At 39.2% G+C, this 23,152-nt stretch overlaps 1 protein-coding gene and 1 non-coding gene across 2 annotated transcripts; both read left to right on the forward strand.

The window, feature by feature from the left end:
- The first annotated feature begins 8,444 nt into the window (after nt 1–8,444).
- On the forward strand, nt 8,445–8,526 carry trnas-aga (transfer RNA serine (anticodon AGA)). Its single transcript has one exon. It is a non-coding gene; the product is annotated as a tRNA-Ser (tRNA).
- A 251-nt stretch (nt 8,527–8,777) lies between these two features.
- On the forward strand, nt 8,778–21,036 carry hs1bp3 (HCLS1 binding protein 3). The gene is made up of 7 exons (XM_063007205.1): nt 8,778–8,935; nt 10,717–10,882; nt 11,781–11,988; nt 12,077–12,284; nt 15,996–16,114; nt 17,215–17,353; nt 19,415–21,036. Exons 1-7 carry the CDS (start codon nt 8,910–8,912, stop codon nt 19,653–19,655), a joined length of 1,107 nt encoding a protein of 368 aa, XP_062863275.1. The 5' UTR covers nt 8,778–8,909; the 3' UTR covers nt 19,656–21,036.
- The last annotated feature ends 2,116 nt before the right edge of the window (nt 21,037–23,152 follow it).

Consider the following 23,152-nt stretch of genomic DNA (forward strand, 5'->3'; position numbering starts at 1 on the left):
AAAATATTTTTGACACAAAGGCTTTGTGTCTCCAGTCTGTTTCTCATAACCTACAAGCACCCCCCCTCCACACACACACACACAGACACACACACAGACAGACACAGCTGTTGAATTGCAGTAGCAAGCAATAACAGGTGAGAGGAGTCACTGTCAAACACACACACACACATACAAACACACTTGATCAGAGTATTTATATCCATGTACATCCCTCCAACTCTAACTATAGTTCAAACTAGGGCTGGGCGATATATCAAGATTTTATAAAATATTGATATATTTTCATACGCGATATAAGATAAGACAATATCGCTTATATAATAATGTATTCTGTAGCGAATGCCGAAAACAAGTCCAGACAAAAGGATTCAGCTCCGTGTACCTTTGGTCATTCGTTTTTCGCTTCAAATCCCAAAGTTGAAAAACAAGAAAACGAGTCGTTATTTGTTCCAAAAACCAATATAAATATACAAGCGCATGCACACGCTGACATGCATGTATTTACTTCATATACAGTGTATACAGTGGGGCCAAAAAGTATTTAGTCAGCCACTGATTGTGCAAGTTCTCCTACTTAGAAAGATGAGAGAGGTCTGTAATTTTCATCATAGGTACACTTCAACTATGAGAGACAAAATGAGAAAAAAAATCCAGGAAATCACATTGTAGGATTTTTAAAGAATTTATTTGTAAATTATGGTGGAAAATAAGTATTTGGTCACCCACGTTTAGATTTCTTTTACACGATATGTATTTGACTGTACCGGTACTGTAGGACTTAATACAGTTGTGGTGAATGGTACATGTCACTAGGTAATACAGAACTATAACCTGGCTTTATGCACTTTTGAGAGGCTCCCTTGGCTTTTCAAGGCAGATAAAGCTCACAATCATGAAATAGCGTTAAATAAAAATAAACAGAAACACTTTTAAAAACATATTAGATTGTAGTTTGTGCTTTGTTTACTGCAGAGTCAGTTCGTGCAGGTTTATTCGCTTTTGAATGTTTATTAGCCGAGAACGAGATGAAAGAAACTCGAATGTCAGGCCGAGTGTCCAATATGTCCACTATAAAACTAGCAGGGTTAAACGCATTAACACATTAACTAGCAGACAACACGCAGCAAACATCCAACATAAAACCCACAGCAACACTAATAAGGATGTTATAACCAAGGACGGATTAAGGATAGTCTGGGCCCCTGGGCAAAGAGTTGATTACCTGAGTACAGTGACTGACACCAAACTCAGAACCACACTGACAAAGTACAGACTCAGTGCTCACAAGCTGGCCATCGAGACCGGACGCTACAAGAACTCCTGGCTCCCCACAGAACAAAGAGTGTGTACACAGTGCAACACCAACACCACCGAGACTGAGCTGCACTTCCTAACTGAGTGTCCAAAATACACTCACATACGGGAGGTGTACTACCAAAAATTCCAAAAACTTCACCCTGAATTCTGCTCCCTCACCAACACCCAGAAACTCTTCATCATGTTGGGAGAGGAGAAGAAGAGCAGCACAGTAGCAGCTCAGTATGTATCTGCCTGCCACAATCTGAGAGACACGGACTGTTACAACCAAACACAGGAACAACCCTGATGGACCCACACAGAGACAATGTTTAATCTTTATTCTTCTACATCTGCCATTATTCTAATTTCCTTTTTATGCGTCTGTTTTATTATTATCTAAAATTTAATATTTTCCTAAAGTTATTTAGTTTTGTATAATTATATAAACATCTTTCCAATGCTTTAGCAATACTGTAACCTCAACAGTCAATCTAATAAAGCTCTTTGAATTGAATTGAATTGAGAGAGAGAGAGAGAGAGAGAGAGAGAGAGAGAGAGAGAGAGAGAGTAATCAGAAACACCTTGACAAGGTACAGACTCAGCGAACACAGCCTGGCCATCGAGACGGGACGACACAGACAGTCCTGGATGCCCAGAGAGGAGAGAGTGTGTCAACACTGCTCTTCAAACCAAATAGACACAGAGCTGCACTTCCTCACTGAATGTACAAAATACACACACATTCGAAAACTATTTTTTACCAAAATCAACAAAATTATCCCCAATTTTAATTCTCTCTCAAACCCTGACAAGCTGCCCTATCTACTGGGGGAGCACAGAGCGAGCTGCACACTCGCAGCTCTCTACTTACACACCTGCCACCAGGTGAGGGACAGACCTTATACTGTATCCCATACACACTCACACATACTCGCACACACACACCATCATACACACCCCATCACACTAATTTGTTTCTGTTATTTTTTAAGGCTAATTACTAAGGTTATTGAACATTCTTTAAATTAATATGTTTATGTATGCCATTTTTTTTCATTTATTATCTAGTTTATCTAAATGCGCTTTGGCAATACAAATGTGAATATTTGTCATGCTAATAAAGCACTTTTGAATTTGAAAGAGAGAGAGAGAGAGAGAGAGAGACGTAACTGAGCTACAGAGAGAACATAGAGAAAACGGGCACAAATAACTAAGAAATAAACTTGTTTAATTATGTTAAATCTGATTATTTCATGGTGCGTATGTTTTAAAGCAGAAATAAACACAGGCACATCTCTGCACAAAAGAGGATTGTTCTGAAACTTAATGTGATGCAACCACAGTATGTCTCTTCTCTTCTTTTAAAATAAATCTTTTTTTCTCATTTAAGTGTTGTTTGAATTAGGCCTACATTTAAGGCAAGGTAGCAAAATGTTCATGATTGTTCATCATTGATATTAATATGGGGGCTGTCTTATAGTTTACCCAGTAGCGCTTCCCGAGGAACGAAGAGTCATTTTTTTGAACGGCTCTTTAAAAGAAACCGAGCCAAAAGATCCGGCTCCCTTCAAGGAGCCATAATTCCCATCACTACAACCAATCAGTGAGCTCCAACCGCGTACCCCTCCCACCCCTCCCTTACTGTGGATGCGCGAAAGTCTCAGTTTTCAAGGTAAACCTGAAGCAGAAATTTGGAGCTTCACATTTTTTTTAATACCGTCACCATTTTTAAATACTGCGGTATACCGTAATACCGTCATACCGCCCAACCCTAGCCATGGCATTTATGAACATAAGGGAAGCAAAGTGGAACGTACCGACTCTCATGCCTTTTACTGAAGACATCCAAAAAATGCAATCATATCTCGGTCAAGTACAAGATGGGTGGTACAATTCACTCTCGGAAAGTCCTCTGCAAAAGCCTGGAGGGAGCTGACAAAGGTGTGAGGCAAAGGCTCAGATCATTCTCTTTAACCGGTGCAGGGAAGGAGAAGTTGCCAGCATGCCCTTATCTGCATTTTTATCAGGAGACACATCTGATCACCATGATGATGTGGACTGGGCACTGTCTGAAGTGGGGAAAAAAAGCTCTGCAGACACTTCTCAAGGATTGTTGTCAGGGGAAAATGTGGTCACCCAGTTCCAATTCTTCTGACTCCAAAAATGTTTTGTGCATTAGAGTTCCTTGTTAAGCAGAGAGAGAGGCTTGGGGGTTCTTAAAGACAATGGTTATATGTTTGCAAGACCAGAAGCTATGACACATTTCAGAGGCTCAGACTGTCTCTGTGGCTTTGCAAAGGTGTGTGGTGCAAAGAGTCCCACGTCACTGACATCTACCAGACTGATAAAGCATGCTGCAACCCTTTCAACTGTGCTAAACATGACAGACACAGAAATGGACCAGCTTGCCAATTTTCTTGGACATGACATAAGAATCCATCATGTGTTCTATCGACTGCCTGAGAATATCCTACACTGTAAAAAGGAGACTGTGAAATGTACAGTAACTTGCTGGCAGCAATTAGCCGGTAAGTTGCTGTAATAAATTTTACAGTACACATACTGCAAATTTAATTACAGTAACTATAAAGTACTGTAATATTTATTACAGTAATAATCACAGTACTGTAGCTCTTATTACAGTAATTTCACATTACTGTAACCTATTACAGCAGTAATCACTTTACTGTAATTGTTATCACAGTAATGCAGTCTTTTAATTACAGCAAATATCAGACTACTTTAAAGGCATTACAGCATTTAACATCAAAATAATATTCGAAAAATAACTAAACATTGTAAAAATTAAGACACTTTGTAACAAAAAATCATTTATTGAATTTCAACATTTTAAAACATGTTTTTGAAAATACATAGATAATTAAATAAATAAATTCATATTTTTGTAAACACTGCTGTTCTGAACAAAACTATAAAAATGTGTAAGTGCTTTGTTTTACATTTGCTAGAATCCACATCTTGGGCTAAAGTTTTCTTTCCTGCACTGTAAAGATAAAACAAGGAATTACTGTTACTGCTGTAGAAATTTATATACAAGACTGGAGACTATGACAGTTTTGTTAATTCCTAACCTCCCATTAGAGATATTACATTAATAAACACATTCTACTATTAAAAATGTGCTGTTTAAAATTCTTACCTGTTTTGGTAATGTTATGCACGCTGGCTCTCTAGTGTATCACTTTTGGCTAGACCATTAGCTAGTTGTTTATCAACTGGCCGATTAGTTCTATGTTTAGCGAGCTAGCTTGCTTTCTGTCTTAATAGCGTTTTAAAAGAGTAGGTGACTATTATCAAGTAATTCTAATTTCTGTACCTGTTACTGATGATATAAAGATGTCTTTCTGTCTGAGTGATAAAAAAACCCCTAATATTTGTGTTAGATATAATGCAAACTGTACTATTACCAAAGACGGATTATTGTTTAAACTGACAGAAAAAGAAAAATCCCGCTTAAACTTACCATATTGTGATTCACAGCAGAAATATGCTTACTGTAGAATTCGCCCACCACTGAATCTTGACCATGATCCTTTGCAGATCTACAGTAAAATGCTGTGTACAGGTTCTACAGTAAGAATTTTATCATTTTACAGTAGTAATACTGTAAAAACTACAGAAATTTGTTACAGTGTACAGCTCACCAAGATCAGCAAAGTTCCTCAATGCCGTGGCTGATATCAGCTCATTCCACTTTTCCCGATGGATGTCTTGAAACTCACTGGCATTCTTCACAAGATCTTGGTTGTTTGAGATTAAACCTTGAGCTTTTAAAAGTTTGCTTACTTTAACCAGGATATTTCCAAGTTTGTTTGCTAATGATGGGGTCAAAAACTTGTTTCTCTGTCATACCCACATGTCAACTTGACAGCTTTGACTGTCTCCATGTAATTTTTTGGATTTATAAGATCTTCCATTTTCTGTAAGGTGGTGACTTTTCTGGCATTGTGAACCAGCCTTCCCATCTCTCGCACATACTGTTAAAAGCCCTAAAAAGTTTTTGTTTACATTCACATGTTCTGATATTGCAGTTTGTGTTAACATTCACATGTCTCAGCAAGACACAAATATGCACACGTCATAAAGGTCTACTGATCAGAAATAGAATTATTTGCTATTTTTAAAAAAGCATTGGAACATTTTGCAATATATTGATTTTCTTTGAACTGTCAATAATACACTATATTGCCACAAGTATTCGCTCGCCTGCCTTCACACGCATATGAACTTGAGTTCATCCTGAAAAACTTATATAGAAGCACTTTGTAGTTCTACAATTACTGATTGTAGTCCATCCGTTACTCTTCTTACTTTTTAACCTGCTTTCACCCTGTTCTTCAAATATCAGGACCCCCACAAGGCCACTACAGAGCAGGTATTATTTAGGTGGTGGATCATTCTCAGCACTGCAGTGACACTGACATGGTGATGGTGTGTTAGTGTGTGTTGTGCTGGTATGAGTGGATCAGACACAGCAGTGCTGCTGGAGTTTTTAAACACCTCACTGTCACTGCTGGACTGAGAATAGTCCACCAACCAAAAATATCCAGCCAAAAGCCCCCGTGGGCAGCATCCTGTGACCACTGATGAAGGTCTAGACCAGGGGTTTTCAACCCAGGGGGGGCACGAGTTCTTGTCTGGAAGGGAGGGGGGGGCGTGGCATTAGGAGATTACTATCATGAACCGGTGGCACACGAGATTGAGATTGTGGCGGAATCAGCGCTTGGCATACGTGACTAAGCGCTTTGTTTCACCCAGGGGAGGGGGCCGTGGCGCGAGGGGGGCGCAAGTCGCGCTTGGCACACGAAGGGGGGCGCATGCCTAAAAAGGTTGAAAACCCCTGGTCTAGAAGACGACCAACTCAAACAGCAGCAATAGATGAGCGATCGTCTCTGACTTTACATCTACAAGGTGGACCAACTAGGTAGGCGTGTCTAATAGAGTGGACAGTGAGTGGACACGGTGTTTAAAAACTCCAGAAGCACTGCTGTGTCTGATCCACTCATACCAGCACAACACACACTAACACAACACCACCATGTCAGTGTCACTGTAGTGCTGAGAATCCGCCACCTAAATGTAGAGAAACAGATGGACTACAGTCAGTAATTGTAGAACTACAAAGTGCTTCTATATGGTAAGTTTTTCAGGATGAACTCAAGTTCATATGTGTGTGAAGGCAGGCAAGTGAATACTTTTGGCAAAATAGTGTAGGTAAATTGGCAGTTCTATAAAAGGAAGCATATGTGATAGTTGTTTATTTTTAAATAAGGAATTTATTAAACTCGGGCAACAAGAGAATGTTTTGAAGTTTGTATAATTTCATATGCGAGTTCGTTTGTGAAGTTGAACTCATTAAATCTTGAGTTTTGCAATTTAAATGTGTTCAATGCTTGTATAGTTTTATAAGTAGTAGCTTTATAATAATTGTCCAGTGATTGAGTAGTAGCTGATTCTGGGTGGTTTACTGTGGTACAAAAGATTCATGACAAAGAATTAAAGAAAGAATCACTTAAACAGTGAAAAATAAAATAGTTTGATTTGATATGAGTTAAAAAGTATCCAGACAATAATTCACTACTCTTCCAATCCACTGTACATGAGTAGAGATAGACTTTAACTTATTCATCTATTAATATTTATTTTAATTACACTGATATTCACTGTAAATCTAGAAATGTCAAACATAAATCTTGCTATGTTGCCGAGATGACTACATGCACATCACTAGATGTTCTATGCAAAGACTACATAATCTATGAACAAGTAAGCTAAGCTAAATGTTAACATTTTAAATGTGATTTATGTGCTATTATGGCATCTTTTGATTTTACATAGATGTAATGTATATTAAACCTTTTTGTTTAAAAGTAAGATAATCTGTAGATTAGCTTGAAATAATTACATGCCCTTTAATGGTAATATAAATGAATTGTAATGAACTCAATGTTGTTGCAAGGTCCCCACTAATCACATGGGCATTTGCGTGTTTTATGCTAATATTATGCAAATGAGGTCCCCATTAGTCATATTTATAAGATTTTTCTAAGTCCCCGTTAAACATGGTCCTGACATGACTTCTTAAATTCTGATGTTTGAACGTGTGTATGAGCTAAGAAAAATCTGTTTAGTGTGCCTGATTTTTTTCAGCCCTCTGTAGAAAGGCTGTAGAAAGGGTGGTCTGTAGAAAGGCTGTAGAAAGGGTGGTCCCCGCAAGTGATGTTCAGAACCTTGGTCCCCGTCTGACATGGAAACCAGTATGTGTGTGTGTGTGTGTGTGTGTGTTGGTGGGGTAGTGTATGTTGCATTTACTTGATTTAGATGTTCAGTGCAGAAAGGCATTTTAAAATAAGTTTCAGTGTTTTAATGCTTAAGGTTTGTAATATACATCACAGTGACTGCAGGTAAGGATTAAATACACATCTATAGTTGCATTTACTTGAGGGTTTTAGATGTTCAGTGCAGAAAGGCAAAATTAGTTTTAGTGTTTAAATGCTTAAGATTTGTAATTGTTCTACAAACTCCTGTACTTCTGTATTGCAATAAAGCAATAAATAATAAAATTGAAGAAATTAATACGTTAAATTAATAATAAAATTAATTTGCTTATGAAAAAACACAACAGTATAAACAATAATCATATAAATTAATAATAATTAATAATAAAGTAGTATTTTTGAACGTGTCCTAATATTTACACAAGTAAATAACGTTTCATACTCTTCATTTCACATATTCGTGTAGCTACACGTATTTAGCTTTGAACTCATGTTTCTATGGAAACACGTAGTGCATTTTCAACAACCAATCAGAATGCACCTGGTACGACCATTCACTACTTTAGTGAATTAGGGTAAAATAATGTAAAACATGCTGTGAAGAAGAAGAGTTTGATGTTGTCTATGTTAATTAAACTGAAAGTTGCGATGCAAGTACGCACTGTAGACCGGGTTTTTTCCAATGTTATTTTGAAGGATTAAAACAAACCTTGGCTCGAAAATTGTATACAATGCAGTGACGTTGTTGCGTTAACAAACTTTTCATCATTTACAGTAACGCAAGCAAGTTACAGTGTAATATTTGCGCATTAAAGCGTTTACAGCATATAGAGCTCCACGCCTGTAGTCGTGGCCGAGTGGTTAAGGCGATGGACTAGAAATCCATTGGGGTCTCCCCGCGCAGGTTCGAATCCTGCCGACTACGAAGCAACTTTTTTTTTTTTAAATTTACCAGCAATACATTTTGCGAATAATCCATCTTTTACTGGCGACTGACGTTAAAGCGGGTCGTAATTTGTAATTAAGTATAAAATACAAACGCTTATACGCAAACTGTTGCCTGGCGGTTTACACGTAGTTAGCTATTCGTGCTAACAGTTTTGTCAGTGCTACTCAATCCAGCAACAGTTAGCTCAAAGGCTAAAGTTTACTAAGGAAGCAGTTGGTCTTGTGACTATGCCATGAGCTCCGTGTTGTTTGGTTAGCACATTGTTTGCAGTTTAATTCCAGCATTTAAGTAACAACGGATTTAAAAATGACCACGCTATTTCTTTAAGTTGAAAACAGACACAAGAACACCTTTCAGTCATGCCAGATGGACTTGTTACGAACAGGTAACGCTGTACATTTACTGTTAAGGAAAATTAATAATGAATACAGGATAACTCTTATAAGCTATATAACGTCCCGACAGTGCTGTACAGTGTACATTATATCTCACGGTGACATCGTTTAAGCTTATATAAAGTGCTTATGTAAAGTTTTAAACATACACTATATGACCAAAAGTATGTGTACGCTCCTTCTAATAAGTAAGTCCAGGTCTTTCAGTCATACGGATTAATACCTGCTGTTCACTTATATGCAAAAACAAAAACAACCACACAGACACTTTCTAAAAACAACTTAACACGTCTTTTTTCTGCATTGTTGATTTAAACAGCGTTACGAAGCAATGGCAGTAACGTTAAACTTGATATGAGAAACACTGAGAATGCTATTAGTTAGCAATCAGAATGTAACTGCATGTAGAACGGTTAATTACAAGGACTAATTAATCCTGCTATTTAATAACTACAGATACAGCCGATATCTTGAGGCTTTTCCTGACCATATTAGTGAAGTTAATATACCACGATAAGCAAAGTTCTACCTTAATACTGGGGCACGATAAAAATATCCAAGTCATTGTTTTTGTAAAAAAAAAAAAAACACACACACAGGTTCAAATAACATACGCAAAACAACCTTCCTTTTTTATTTTAATATGTTATATTTTTTTGTCAGTTACGGTTTAAATGATACAAATGCGTCAATAACTTTCCTGTTCTGGCAAAACTGCAGCAGCTTTTTTTTCCACTTCAGTAAACAATACTGGCGCATGCGCATTAGGGTGGCTGTACGCTAGTCACTTTGTACTCCTGGTGTGTAAAAATATTACAATTTACGTGTAAATTCAACCAATTTTTAATATAATATACAATGCCACTGGTTAAAATGATTCCCCAGGCACAAAATTATCAAACTAAACAAATAGAACAAGCGACGTAAACATAGCAAACACCTTACATTTTCAGCAGACGCCTTTATCCATAGCGACTTAGAGTACTGTGACAGTATACAGTCTGAGCAATTGAGGGTTAAGGGCCTTGCCCAAGGGCCCCAGCAGCTGCAGCCTGGCAGTGATGGGGCTTGAACCGGTGACATTTACTTACTTACAGTAAGTTAACCACCAGGCTACAACTGCCCTTAAACAACCCTGTTGGTACAGTTGGTTCGATCAGTTACATGTGGAAAGTTCATGGAACCACAAATCTCCCCAGACATGTACACCCCTCAAGATTTAGCAACATGCTCTTAGACTTAAAATGACAACATTAAGATAGGGCCCTTCAGTCAATCTAAAAGAGTTGCAGACGATCTAAGAACAGCAGGTACAACACTTATAGAAATAGAAAAAACTATGAATTATATTAAATTACATGTATTAAATGTACATTTAAAAGTAATATTAAATGTAGTATTGTAACCAGGCTACGAGGACATTAAAGGGAAAAATGTAACCTTTTCAGCCAAGGGATTTTATTTTGAATATTGTGACTAGTCATGCACAAAGCCAAACTCAAAAAGATGCTGAAAGTGCTTGCATGTCTGACCTGGATAGCAATTAAAATGTATGGATGCTTTAAGTTCACCAGAAGAACTTTTGTAAGCTTGGGGAATTAAAGTTGATTTGTCAAAAGGAATGGGATTTTTTAAATTGTAGATGATCGAAGATGTAATTGCCAACACCAGCTGTTCTACATTTGAAGTACTAATATACTACATATATATTTGATATATATATATATATATATGAAGTGTTAATAGGTATACTTACTATTTTATTTTCCAGGCCTCTGCAAAATGAGGCTACAGGCATTGATTTGCAGGTTCCACAGTACCAGGAGGTACGGGGGCCCATGATGACAGGGCATGTGGAGTACCAGATCGTGGTGGTTACTCATCTGGCATTCTTTAAGTCTGCTAAACACAAACCTGGAGATGTTGTACAGTTAGTGGTGAGTGTCTTTTCTTTCAGGATCTAGCAATGTTCAGACAAAATCAGGTATGAACTTGGAGTGTTATGATTCTGAAATCTTACATAATTTTCTGATTGCAGTGGTATATCCATAAAGAACCTATTTTAACTGACATTTAAATAGTTTTTTCTCCTTATTAGACTTTATACAAACAAGTTAAACACTAAATCTGTTTAACTATGAGTTCATTCCACAACTGCCTTATAGATACTGTTCAAAGTTCGACATTCATCAGACAGAGCATACAGTGCTGTAAAACAGTAGTTTCCCCCTCCCCATTTCTTTTATTTTTACATACGTGTAACACTTAGTTTCAGATTATCAAACTGCTTTTAAAGTTAGACAAAGATAACCCTAGTAAATACAAAATGCTTTCATTTATTGACGGAAAAATGCTAAGGTTTTGGGACTCCGGGAAACCACAGTAAGAGCTATTATGCACTTATAATCAAAACTTGGACCAGTGCTGAACCTTCCCAGAAGCAAGCCCACCTCTGAATGGCTCAAACGAAACAAAATGAAGGTTATGAAATTTTAACCTGGATCCCATCGAGATGCTGTGGCAAGACCTTAGACAGTTCATGCTTTAAAACCTTCCAGTGTAGCTAAATTAAAACAGTTCTGCGATGAAGAGTGGGACATAATGTCCTCACAGAGATGTAAATTCATATTCATAAATTTTAAAGCTAGTAAAACAAGGTATTATTTGCTTAGAATCGAACATTAATAGACACAAGCGTATGCAAATAACCCAATAGCTTAACCAAGCTGGTTTTAATGTGCTTTGTGGATCAACACTGCTAAATTGATCATGCTATGATCCTAATTTGTAATAATTGTGACAACACATCACATGTAATTATTCTACAATTTTCAGGTGTCAAAAAAGTACAGTGAAATTGACGAGTTTTATTCCAACCTGATTGCTCAGTACCCCAACGTCCATCTGCCCGCCATGCCCCGCAAAGCCCTGTTTGTGGGTGAAACAGACATCCGGGAACGAAGAGCAGCATTTGATGAGCTTGTTCGATATATTTCCAAACACCCCACTCTGTCCAACTGTCCAGAACTGATGGAGTTTTTAGGTAAAGATAAATAAATTTTTTTTTGTTCATTTGTCTTCGTATAACCCATTCATATCATTATGTATGCATTCTCTATCACGCTACACAGGAGCGAAAGCAACCGTCCACGATGTGAAATCCTCTAATACTCCTAACATGTTAGAGGACAGTGATGATGAATTGGACTTCTTTGGAAAAGATGAAGCACCGACCAATAAGCCAGAGCAAGTGAAAGATCCAGGGAAAGTTGTTAAGGCATTTAAGGATGAAGATGACGAGGAAGAGGAGGAGATGTTTGACCCTTTAGGCAGTGTGAGGTAAAAACCTTTTAACATTATTTTCTTAAATTCAGCCAAAGCATGTAGCGTAAGTATACATTGTCTTTAAAAAAGTGTTAGACTCTCCGAGTCTATAAGATTATGAATAATCTCCCCAAGCCTTTTTTATTCTTATATATATTTAAATAACTAAATAAAGGCTGGGTGTAATAGTAAAACAATGTGTAGTACTTCTTCATTTTTTATTCTAAATATTAATTTTTACATTAATATTTTAATTTGTATTAAAAATCACAGTTGCTAGTTAATCTAATAAAAAATCCAGGTTGTGACTGTCATTTATGTAAATAGGTGTAAGTTGGTTGCTAGTTAGGGTCACAGTGGGTATGATTTACTGGGTTAAACAAGCCAGTTACAGACTGTGCAATGTCATTTTCTTCTTACATCATTACTTGTCACTCAGTGCCTTTTAAACGAGCATCATAGCACTGCAAGAACTTTCTTGATCTTGGATCGTAATGGCAATGAATTGGTCTCTAGTGACTTTTTCACAGGACCTAATTTTGTCTGGAACAGCAAAATCTGCTCAGAAATTGTACAGTGTGAAGCTGGCTTTAAAAAGCGCTTATCCAAGCCCTGCAAATGATTTGGTTGCACACACCAAGTAAGTCCACTAGATGGCAGCACAACATCTGTGTATTGATGTCACATTTACCAAGTATTATTAAAATAATATCTCGTCTGTTTATAATACACTATTCTTAATCATAATTCATGTAGTAATGTACTGTGGGAGGAAACCAGAGCTCCCAGAGGAAACCCACGCAGACACAGGAAGAACATGCAAATTCCACACAGAAAGCACCTGGATCGCTCCACCTGGGTATCAAACCCAGGACCTTTATGCTGTAAGGCACTGTGCTTCCCCCAAGCACTTGTGAAAACATATTCCAATTAATTGTACCCAAATGCTGCCAAATTCTTAAAAAAAAAAACCCAAAGTAAAACTTATAATTCAGGGAGCATCAGGTTCATACGTTTCTGTTTATAACAAGTTTCATATGTTAATAGTTAAAAATACGACTTTTCTGCCATTATGATCTTATTGTACATCTTCCAGGAAACCACGCTCGCTAACGCTCCTTTTTAAGAAGATAACTATAAAAGGTCATTCATTTGCTTTTGCTATGTTCTGGAAAGCTCTTGCCCCTACCACTCTATATTTAATCCAGCTGAAAATATCCTGAGAAATGGAGAAATGCAGTGCCTGTTAAGACCTTTGTTTAGTTAATAAAATACTTATATAAAAATAATCCTGCTTTATTTACATGCATCTGCAAAAACAGAGTCGCTTGTCTTGTCTGTTTGATGAAACGTGTCTATTATTTTAGTGAATAATAAAAATACAGCAAAAAAGGTGACCAGAGTAACTATACACCATAACATTAAAACCACCTCCTACTTTCTATACTCACTGTCCTTTTATCAGCTCCACTTATATAGAAGCACTTTGTAGTTCTACAATTACTGACTGTAGTCCATCTGTTTCTTTACATGTTTTGTTAGCCCCCTTTCATGCTGTTCTTCAATGGTCAGGACTCTCCCAGGACCGCTACAGAGTAGGTGTTATTTGGGTGGTGGATCATTCTCAGCAGTGCAGTGACACTGACATGGTGGTGGTATGTTAGTGTGTGTTGTGCTGGTATGAGTGGATAAGACACAGCAATGCTGCTACAGTTATTAAACACCTCACTGTCACTGCTGGACTGAGAATAGTCCACCAACCAAAAATATCCAGCCAACAGCACCCTGCGGGCAGCGTCTTGTGACCACTGATGAAGGTCTAGAAGATGACCAACTCAAACAGCAGCAATAGATGAGCGATCATCTCTGACTTTATATCTACAAGGTGGACCAACTAGGTAGGAGTGTCTAATACAGTGGACAGTGAGTGGACACGGTATTTAAAAACTCCAGCAGCGCTGCTGTGTCTGGTCCACACATACCAGCACAACACACGCTAACACACCACCACCATGTCAGTGTCACTGCAGTGCTGAGAATGAGTCACCACCTAAATAATACCTACTCTGAGAGTCCTGACCATTGAAGAACAGCATGAAATGGGGCTAACAAAGCATTCAGAGAAACAGATGGACTACAGTCAGTAATTGTAGAACTACAAAGTGCTATATGGTAAGTGGAGCTGATAAGTGTAGAAACAAGGAGGTGGTTTTAATGTTATGGCTGATCAGTGTATGTTGCTATACGTGTATTTGGCAGTTACTAGGGCAATTAAATTTTGGACTTCAGACACACTGACATTTTCCCCCTCAGTTTATAAGACCTGTCTACCACATTATTGAGCATCACTGGTATAGTACCTGGAACAAAACTCATATAGCTCTGGCTTTCAGGGAGTGTCACTGTTTATTACTTTTTCAGCAATATTGCAGCTGTGCACCCTGACAGCCGCCTCCACCTTATTTCTCTTACAACGCACCCTGTTCTTCTTAACCACAAGGTTGCTCTCTGTTGTTGCAATTAAAAATTGGCATTCATACTACATGATAAAATAAAATACACAAAAGATCCCACTGTGTAGAAAGTAAACAGGCAATTCAGCTTTGTAGAGAGCAAACTTGCAGTGTGGGTTGTTCAGTTTATAAACAGAGCAATTTGGGGTGATTTAAGTTAGAATTGTTAATTATTTATCAGACGCTTTATGAATATTGTTTCTGTTAAACCAAGTAATAAACTGAAAATCCCTGCAGTCTTGTTCCAGAATGTAGTAGAAGTGATTTTAATATAGTGATTTTTTTTTTTTTTTACATAATGGCCAAAGAGGCCGCTCAGGTGGCACATCGGTAAAACATGCTAGCACAGCAACCTTTTTTGCACCATGGCTGGTTTCATATAAGATATAATTTCACAGACCAGCAGGAGTGGGGGGATTTTAAATAGAATAGCTGTACTACTCACAAGGGCGGCACCGTGGCTAAGTGGGTAGCACTGTCGCCTCACAGCAAGAAGGTCCTGGGTTCGATCCCCAGGTGGGGCGGTCCGGGTCCTTTCCGTGTCTGCGTGGGTTTACTCAAGGTGCTCCGGTTTCCTCCCACAATCCAAAGACATGCAAGTGAGGCGAACTGGAGATACAAAATTGTCCATGACTGCTCGATATAACCTTGTGAACTGATGAATCTTGTGTAATGAGTAACTACCGTTCCTGTCATAAATGTAACCAAAGTGTAAAACATGACGTTAAAATCCTAATAAACAAACTGTACTACTCACAAATTAGCTTTTTTCGCTGCAATGAGACGCTGCTCCCACCTAGTGGTGATTGGAGACAAAAACACATGTAAAAAAGTAGTGTTTTCATTGCTGGTGTAGCGATCTCTAATTATTTATTCTTTCTGTGCGGCCCTGTAATAAATGACCCACTGACCGGTACCAGTCAACGGCCTGGTGGTTGGAGACCACTGCGCTAGCACACCAGAGCTGTCATTTCAAACTCGTTGGTTCGAAACTCATCTCTGCCATCTGGCAGGCTGGGCGGCTACACAAAGCCAGATAGGGACCTCAAAACTGATGCAATTATGACCTCTGCTGGCTGATTGATTGAGTCGAGGAATAATGCGTTGATCAGGGTGTGGCTCTCTGTACACAAAACTGATTTAGCACAGTTTTTACGTCTATACCTTTAAACTGATGATTTCTAAACAATCAAAAATGAAAATGTTCTTGTAGGTCTAAGAAAACTAAGACTGCCAAGCCAGTGCCAAAGCCTGCTGCTAAACCCAAACTGTCTTTGTTTGATGAGGAGGATGATCCAGATCAGGAGCTTTTTCAGCCCGCAGTGAAGGATGGTAAGTGTACAGCAACACACAAAGATAAAAATTGTGTTGTGACCTTTTCTCAGGTGCTACACAAAATAAAAAATAGAAATACCCTGAACTCAGTTGTTCTAGGATTAAAACAAAACATTTTATTTGTATTTTAAGTCTAGACATATTTTCAGATACACTGATCAGCCATAACATTAAAACCACCTCCTTGTTTCTACACTCCCTGTCCATTTTATCAGCTCCACTTACCATATATAAGCACTTTGTAGTTCTACAATTACTGACTGTAATCCATCTATTTCTGTACATACCTTTTTAGCCTGCTTTCACTCTGTTCTTTAATGGTCAGGACCACCACAGAGCAGGTATTATTTAGGTGGTGGATCATTCTCAGCACTGCAGTGACAATGACATGGTGGTGGTGTGTTAGTGTGTGTTGTGCTGGTATGAGTGGATCAGACACAGCAGTGCTACTGGAGTTGTTATATACCGTGTCCATTCACTGTCCACTCTATCAGACACTCCTACCTAGTTGGTCCACCTTGTAGATGTAAAGTCAGAGACGATCGCTCATCTATTGCTGCTGTTTGAGTTGGTCATCTTCTAGACCTTCATCAGTGGTCACAGGACGCTGCCCATGGGGCACTTTTGGCTGGATATTTTTGGTTGGTGGGCTATTCTCGGTCCAGCAGTGACAGTGAGGTGTTTAAAAACACCATAAGCATTGCTGTGTCTTATCCACTCATACCAGCACAACACACACTAACACACCACCACCATGTCAGTGTCACTGCAGTGCAGAGAATGATCCACCACCTAAATAATACCTACTCTGTGGGGGTCCTGACCATTGAAGAACACCATGAAAGGGGGCTAACAAAGCATGTAGAGAAACAGATGGACTACAGTCAGTGATTGTAGAACTGCAAAGTGCTTCTATATGGTAAGTTAAGCTGATAAAATGGACAATGTGTGTAGAAACGAGGAGGTGGTTTTAATGTTATGGCTGATCAGTGTATTTTCAGATATACTAAGAATAAACAAAGAAAAACTGGGTAGAATGAAAGTTGAAATATTTGTAGGAATGGACATCCTCTTCAGTGCTCTCACTTTCTCTACAGGCAATTTAAAACTGTTTGAGGATCCAGATTTAGGTGGAAAGGTCACTGTTGGAGATTCTTTGCTGCTTCATAATGCCTACCAGAAGACTGAAGCTTCTGCACATACTAAACTAGATGAAGACGTGGACGAGCTCTTCAGGTCAGTGATTATCTACTTTGAGGGTTTCATTGAAATTGTATTGTTCTCAATAGTTGTAAATAAGATACACAGCATGTAGTGGGACTTGTGAGTGAAAACAAATCAAAAATAGCAGGACTGAAAGCAGAGGAGAGAGATAAACATTTATGGGACAGGGACCAATTTTACCACCCACAAAACAAAACACAGCAAGCAAAACAGAAAATGTGCTCGAAATGTAGCAAATGTGGTCGTGGTTATACTGATAAAGTGATCAGATTTGTGAACAACTTGAGCTTAAGTTTGAAAAATATAAAACAGGCAACCTGAAAAATGTACTTGGCTGCTTCTTGCAGTTTTGTAGGCAGATGTAAGTAATAAAGACTTGCTGAATGATTAAAAAGGAAAGAATTTAATGAATGTGTTTAAATTCTGGCTGCTTGCTGATATAGCTGGGTGGCTAGCTGTGTAGAGGAGTGATCTGCTTTTGACCCTTGATCCTCCTCCACCCTTCCAGTCAAAGGCTCTGTGAATCATGTCATGTATAATTTGTTTGGAAAACAGACACTGCTGTGTTTTCATTTTACAGTAATACTGCTGTTAAATGACCTTCTAAGACGCCACACGTACCACTTACTTACCAGATTTTATTTTAGTAAGGGTTTCCTCCTTGTAGCTCTTGAGTAAAGGTCATTATGATGTAACACTTTGAATATGTTTGATTCCTGAACATGTTGTGGCAGCCACTGACTTTTAAACCTCAGTGTGACACTAAAAAGTGCTTGGGCGGTCCACCGAGGAGTGGCCAGGCGTTTACACAAAAGTATTGGCCGTGTTTGAGGGAGGGAAGGTTGGACGGGGACTTTCCCTGCTGCGATCAAATCATTTTTATTGGTACATCAATACATTTGCATAGTGCATAGTCCCTCACATTAAGTGAATAGACATAGATTTTATACATAACATAAAAACTGGCTGTAATTCAAGATATGCAGATATGTACTGTAACTGTACAAGACATAATTATATATGTGCAGGTGCGTTTACATTTTCGGCATTTAGCAGGTGCTTTTATCCGAAGTACTGTGACAGTATACACCGATCAGCCATACCATTAAAACCACCTCCTTCTTTCTACACTCACTGTTTATTTTATCAGCTCCGCTTACCATATAGAAGCACTTTGTAGTTCTACAATTACTGACTGTAGTCCATCTGTTTCTCTGCATGCTGTGTTAGCCCCCTTTTCATGCTGTTCTTCAATAGTCAGGACTCTCCCAGGACCACTACAGAGTAGGTATTATTTATATTATTTGGGTGGTGGATCATTCTCATCACTGCAGTGACACTGACATGGTGGTGGTGTGTTAGTGTGTGTTGTGCTGGTATGAGTGGATAAGACACAGAAATGCTGATGGAGTTTTAAAACACCTCACTGTCACTGCTGGACTGAGAATAGTCCACCAACCAAAAATATCTAGCCAACAGCGCCCCGTGGGCAGCGTCCTGTGACCACTGATGAAGGTCTAGAAGATGACCGACTCAAACAGCAGCAATAGATGAGCCATCGTCTCTGACTTTACATCTACAAGGTGGACCAACCAGGTAGGAGTGTCTAATAGAGTGGACAGTGAGTGGACACGGTATTTTAAAACTCCAGCAGCGCTGCTGTGTCTGATCCACTCATACCAGCACAACACACACCAACACACCACCACCATGTCATTGTCACTGCAGTGCTGAGAATGATCCACCACCTAAATTATACCTGCTCTGTGGTGGTCCTGACCATTGAAGAACAGGGTGAAAGCAGGCTAAAAAGTATGCAGAGAAACAGATGGACTACAGTCAGTAATTGTAGAACTACAAAGTGCTTCTATATGGTAAGTGGAGCTGATAAAATGGACAGTTAGTGTAGAAACAAGGAGGTGGTTTTAATGTTATGGCTGATCGGTGTACTGTCAAAGAATGTTACTGATATGATTCTCTAACATCAGAACCAGCACTATACACATAAAATAACCCTATTTTAAAAGCTGTCATAACCTTTTAAGAATTTCTTATTTCTTTACCTGCAATTAGAGTTGAAGAGGATTTGGACAAACTTTTAGCCGTCAGTAAACCAGTCAAACCAAAGCCAGCTGTTGCCCCGAAACCAGCGGTGAGAGCCAAGCCAGTCGTCCCACATAAGCCTTCCTCTGTGGCGCAGGCTGGCCGCGCTCCTCCTCGGCCTGGCGACACCCAGGCGATGGATCAACTCGACATCCTCAAGTACATTGAACAGAACGAGGCTACGGCCAGTGAGGACCTGGACCTTTTTTAACTATGCTGTCAACCAGGGCCAGATGGACAAGCATGGTGGAACAAAAGCGTTCACTTAGTGCTCAGATAATCTAAACTTACTTTTAATCCTAAACTCAACCCAACTAGGTGTAGAATGACTGTAGTCCCTTTAAACCATTACTGCTGATCTGATTCGTCAAGCATCAAAGCTCTTTAGCTTCACCTACTAAATAGACCTATACCTGAACATAGAATAGAAGAATTCCTTTATTTGTCATATATACATATACAGACGTACAGTACAATTAAATTCTTTCTTCATATATACCAGCTTGTTTGGAATTTGGGATCAGAGCGCTGGGTGAGCCATTGCATGGCGCCCCTGAAGCAGACAGGGTTAAGGGCCTTGCTCAAGGGCCCAACAGTGGCTGCATGGCAGAGCTGGGACTCAAACTCTCAACCTTTCAGTTGATAGCCCAAAGCCCTACCCCCCACTAGGCTACCACTGTCCCATTTAGGTCTATTTAGTAAAATATGGCACTAATGATTATCTTAGTAATGCAGTATTTAATTTAAACTTTAATAAGACAAATACAATCACATTACTGTTTAACTGTTTATTTTTTATACATGGTAGGAAATCAAAGCACTAAAATGACAAAAATAGTTCTTTTATATTACTTTGTACTCCTAAAGTTGTTTTTATCATCATGGTAATGAACTTACTTGCTTTTAATCTCAATGGTGCTGCTGGCCAGCCGGGAATCTACACAGACATTATTGGCTGTCTGCCTGCCTCATGCCTAGTGATTCCTGGTGGAACCGGACCTGCCGTGGCCCTGTCCAGGATTAGGCATAACATTATGACCACCTTTCTAATATTGTGTTGGTCCTTCTTTTGCTGCCCTGACCCATCGAGGCATGGAGTGTGACATCTTTGTATCAGAACCAGCATTAACTTGCAATTTGAGCTACAGTTGCTCGTCTGTGAGATCGGACCACATGACCTTGTCGCCAGTTTACCACTGTTCCTTCCTTGGACCACTTTTGATAGATACTGACCACTGCAGACCGGGAACACCCCACAAGAGCTGCAGTTTTGGAGATGCTCTGACAGTTGTCTCATTTAAATCCTTACGCTTGTCCATTTTTCCTGCTTCTAACATCAACTTTGAGGATAAAATGTTCACTTGCTGCCTAATATATCCCACCCACTAACAGGTGCCGTGATGAAGAGATAATCAGTGTTATTCACTTCACCTGTCGGTGGTCATAATGTTATGCCTTTTCGGGGTATGTAATGTAAATGAAATGAATGGAGAAAATGATGAATAACACAAATGTAATGCTGATTTTTTTTAAACAGTTGATGAAGAATAAGAATTTTTAACTGTCTGGCAGTAAATTGTCTAATATGTACAGTATGACTTCTGTTCTAATATGTTCAACTTTTTAATAACAGTGAATCTGATGTCTTCGCCTATGGTTTTATTATTATTATTATTAGCAGCAGCAACAGCGGTACAGTAGTCTTACCAGTTAGGATCAGTGTTTACATAAGTAAGTATTCATCATATTTAATCTGTTGACTGAAACACTAATTGCTTTTGCTTTTAAGTTTTGAATATACAGTACTTCACTTTACAACATGAAATGAAACACTAGGGGGTGCTTGATACCTTTCCAAGTTGAGTGTGGGTCACCTCCCTGTTTTTGTCTTGAGGCCTGAGGAAGGCCAAGCTCCCGTCTGGCAAGCACTTTGGGATAAAGAAATGCTACCAAATCTCTGTTACACAAAGAAAAAGTCATACATCAATTCTATGCAGAGACACAGCTGAGTTATCTGGGACCAAGCTCTTCTCAAATGAACTGAAAGACAGTGGATACCTGTGCTGTGGTCAGATGAGAGATGTTGTGATGGAAACTAAAGTTCTCTAAAGTGTGCTAAAGATGAAGAGCACCATCAAAATGGTAATAAATCTGCAAAAGGCAACATCTGTCATAGTATGGGGGCACATCAATGCTCACAGCATGGGTTACTCAAATTTGTATGACGTACCACTGACACAGAGGCGTATTTTGGGATTTTATTGGGAGATGCATGCTGCCATCAAGGTGAGGCATTTGGTAACCGATTAAGAATGCCAACCAAGTGTAATGAAATGGAGAGGTGATGTAGTTAAAGGTTTGTCCCAAGGGAGGCTCGGTGGGTAGCACTGTTGCTTCACAGCAAGAAGGTCCTGGGTTCCATCCCCAGGCGGAGCGGTCCGGGTCCTTTCTGTGCAGAGTTTGCATGTTCTCCCTGTGTCTGTGTGGGTTTCTTCCGGGAGCTTCGGTTTCCTCCCACAGTACAAAAACATGCAGTCAGGTTAATTGAAGACACTGAATTGCCCTATAGGTGTACGTGTGTGTATGTGTGTCTGCCCTGCGATGGACTGGCGTCCCGTCCAGGGTGTTACCGTGTGCCTTGCGCCCATTGAAAAGCTGGGATAGGCTCCAGCACCCCTCTGCGACCCTAATTGGATAAGCGGTTAAGTGAGTGAGTGAGATTTGTCCCAACTTTTCCAGAAATGGTGTTTGCATTGACCATTCTGCATAATTTGGCTTTAAATATCCCATTGATCTTATTGTACACATGATAAAAAAGACCTGTCCTCTTTTTTTGGGAGCGCTTTTATGAAAAACTGAAGATATAAAGTGGGGTGTTATTTTCTTTTTGATTGATTTTTTAGTGAGCAGGCACGACTATATTGACAACATCCTGCATTAACCTCAATTAGCTATGTATAAAAGATCAATTTTGTGTGGACTGAGCCATTTGCTCATCTTACGGGATAGGGGTCAAACCCCTGAGGGCCTCCAGTGATTTATCGCTTAAAAATGTTTGATCTTTCAAGCCATTATTCTGCCAAAATAGAACTCTGCTGAGGGCGCTCAGGTGGTACAGTGGTTTATTATGCTAGCCCATTAAAGCTGAGATCCTGCTCTGACTCGCAGCTGTGCTATCGGCCAACCAGGCGCTACACAATAATTGGCTTTGTCTGGATTTGGGTGGGTGTACTTGTGGGCGAAATCTTGCAATGGATTTGCACCCTGTCCCTGTAATCACTGCCTTGCGTCCAGTGTTTCCTGATGAACCTGGACCTGCTGTGACCCTGACCAGGATATAAAGGTTAAGGAAAATGAACTCTAGTTGTCTGGATGTCTTTGTTATAAAGGGATTTTGGAGATTAACTACAAAGGGAAGTTCAGCAGTTAGGCAGTAGTAAGGCCTGTGATATGTTTAGCCTTTGATAGATGATCAGTTATTTATGATCCCCTTTAATGCACAATTGCAGATCTTATTAAAGAGCTACATGAATTGACCAACAGTATGTGGACACCTCTCCTGATTTTTTTTTGCTTCAGCATGATAAAAAACACGGCCTTGTTTGATGAGTTTAACGATAATTCAGGTCCTCTCATTCAACATTAGTACCTGGGTGGTAGCACTGTCGCCTCACAGAAAGAATTTCCAGGTCCTTTCTGTGTGGAGTT

Source organism: Trichomycterus rosablanca, chromosome 13, assembly GCF_030014385.1.
Source record: "Trichomycterus rosablanca isolate fTriRos1 chromosome 13, fTriRos1.hap1, whole genome shotgun sequence".
In the NCBI taxonomy this organism is placed as follows: Eukaryota; Metazoa; Chordata; class Actinopteri; order Siluriformes; family Trichomycteridae; genus Trichomycterus; species Trichomycterus rosablanca.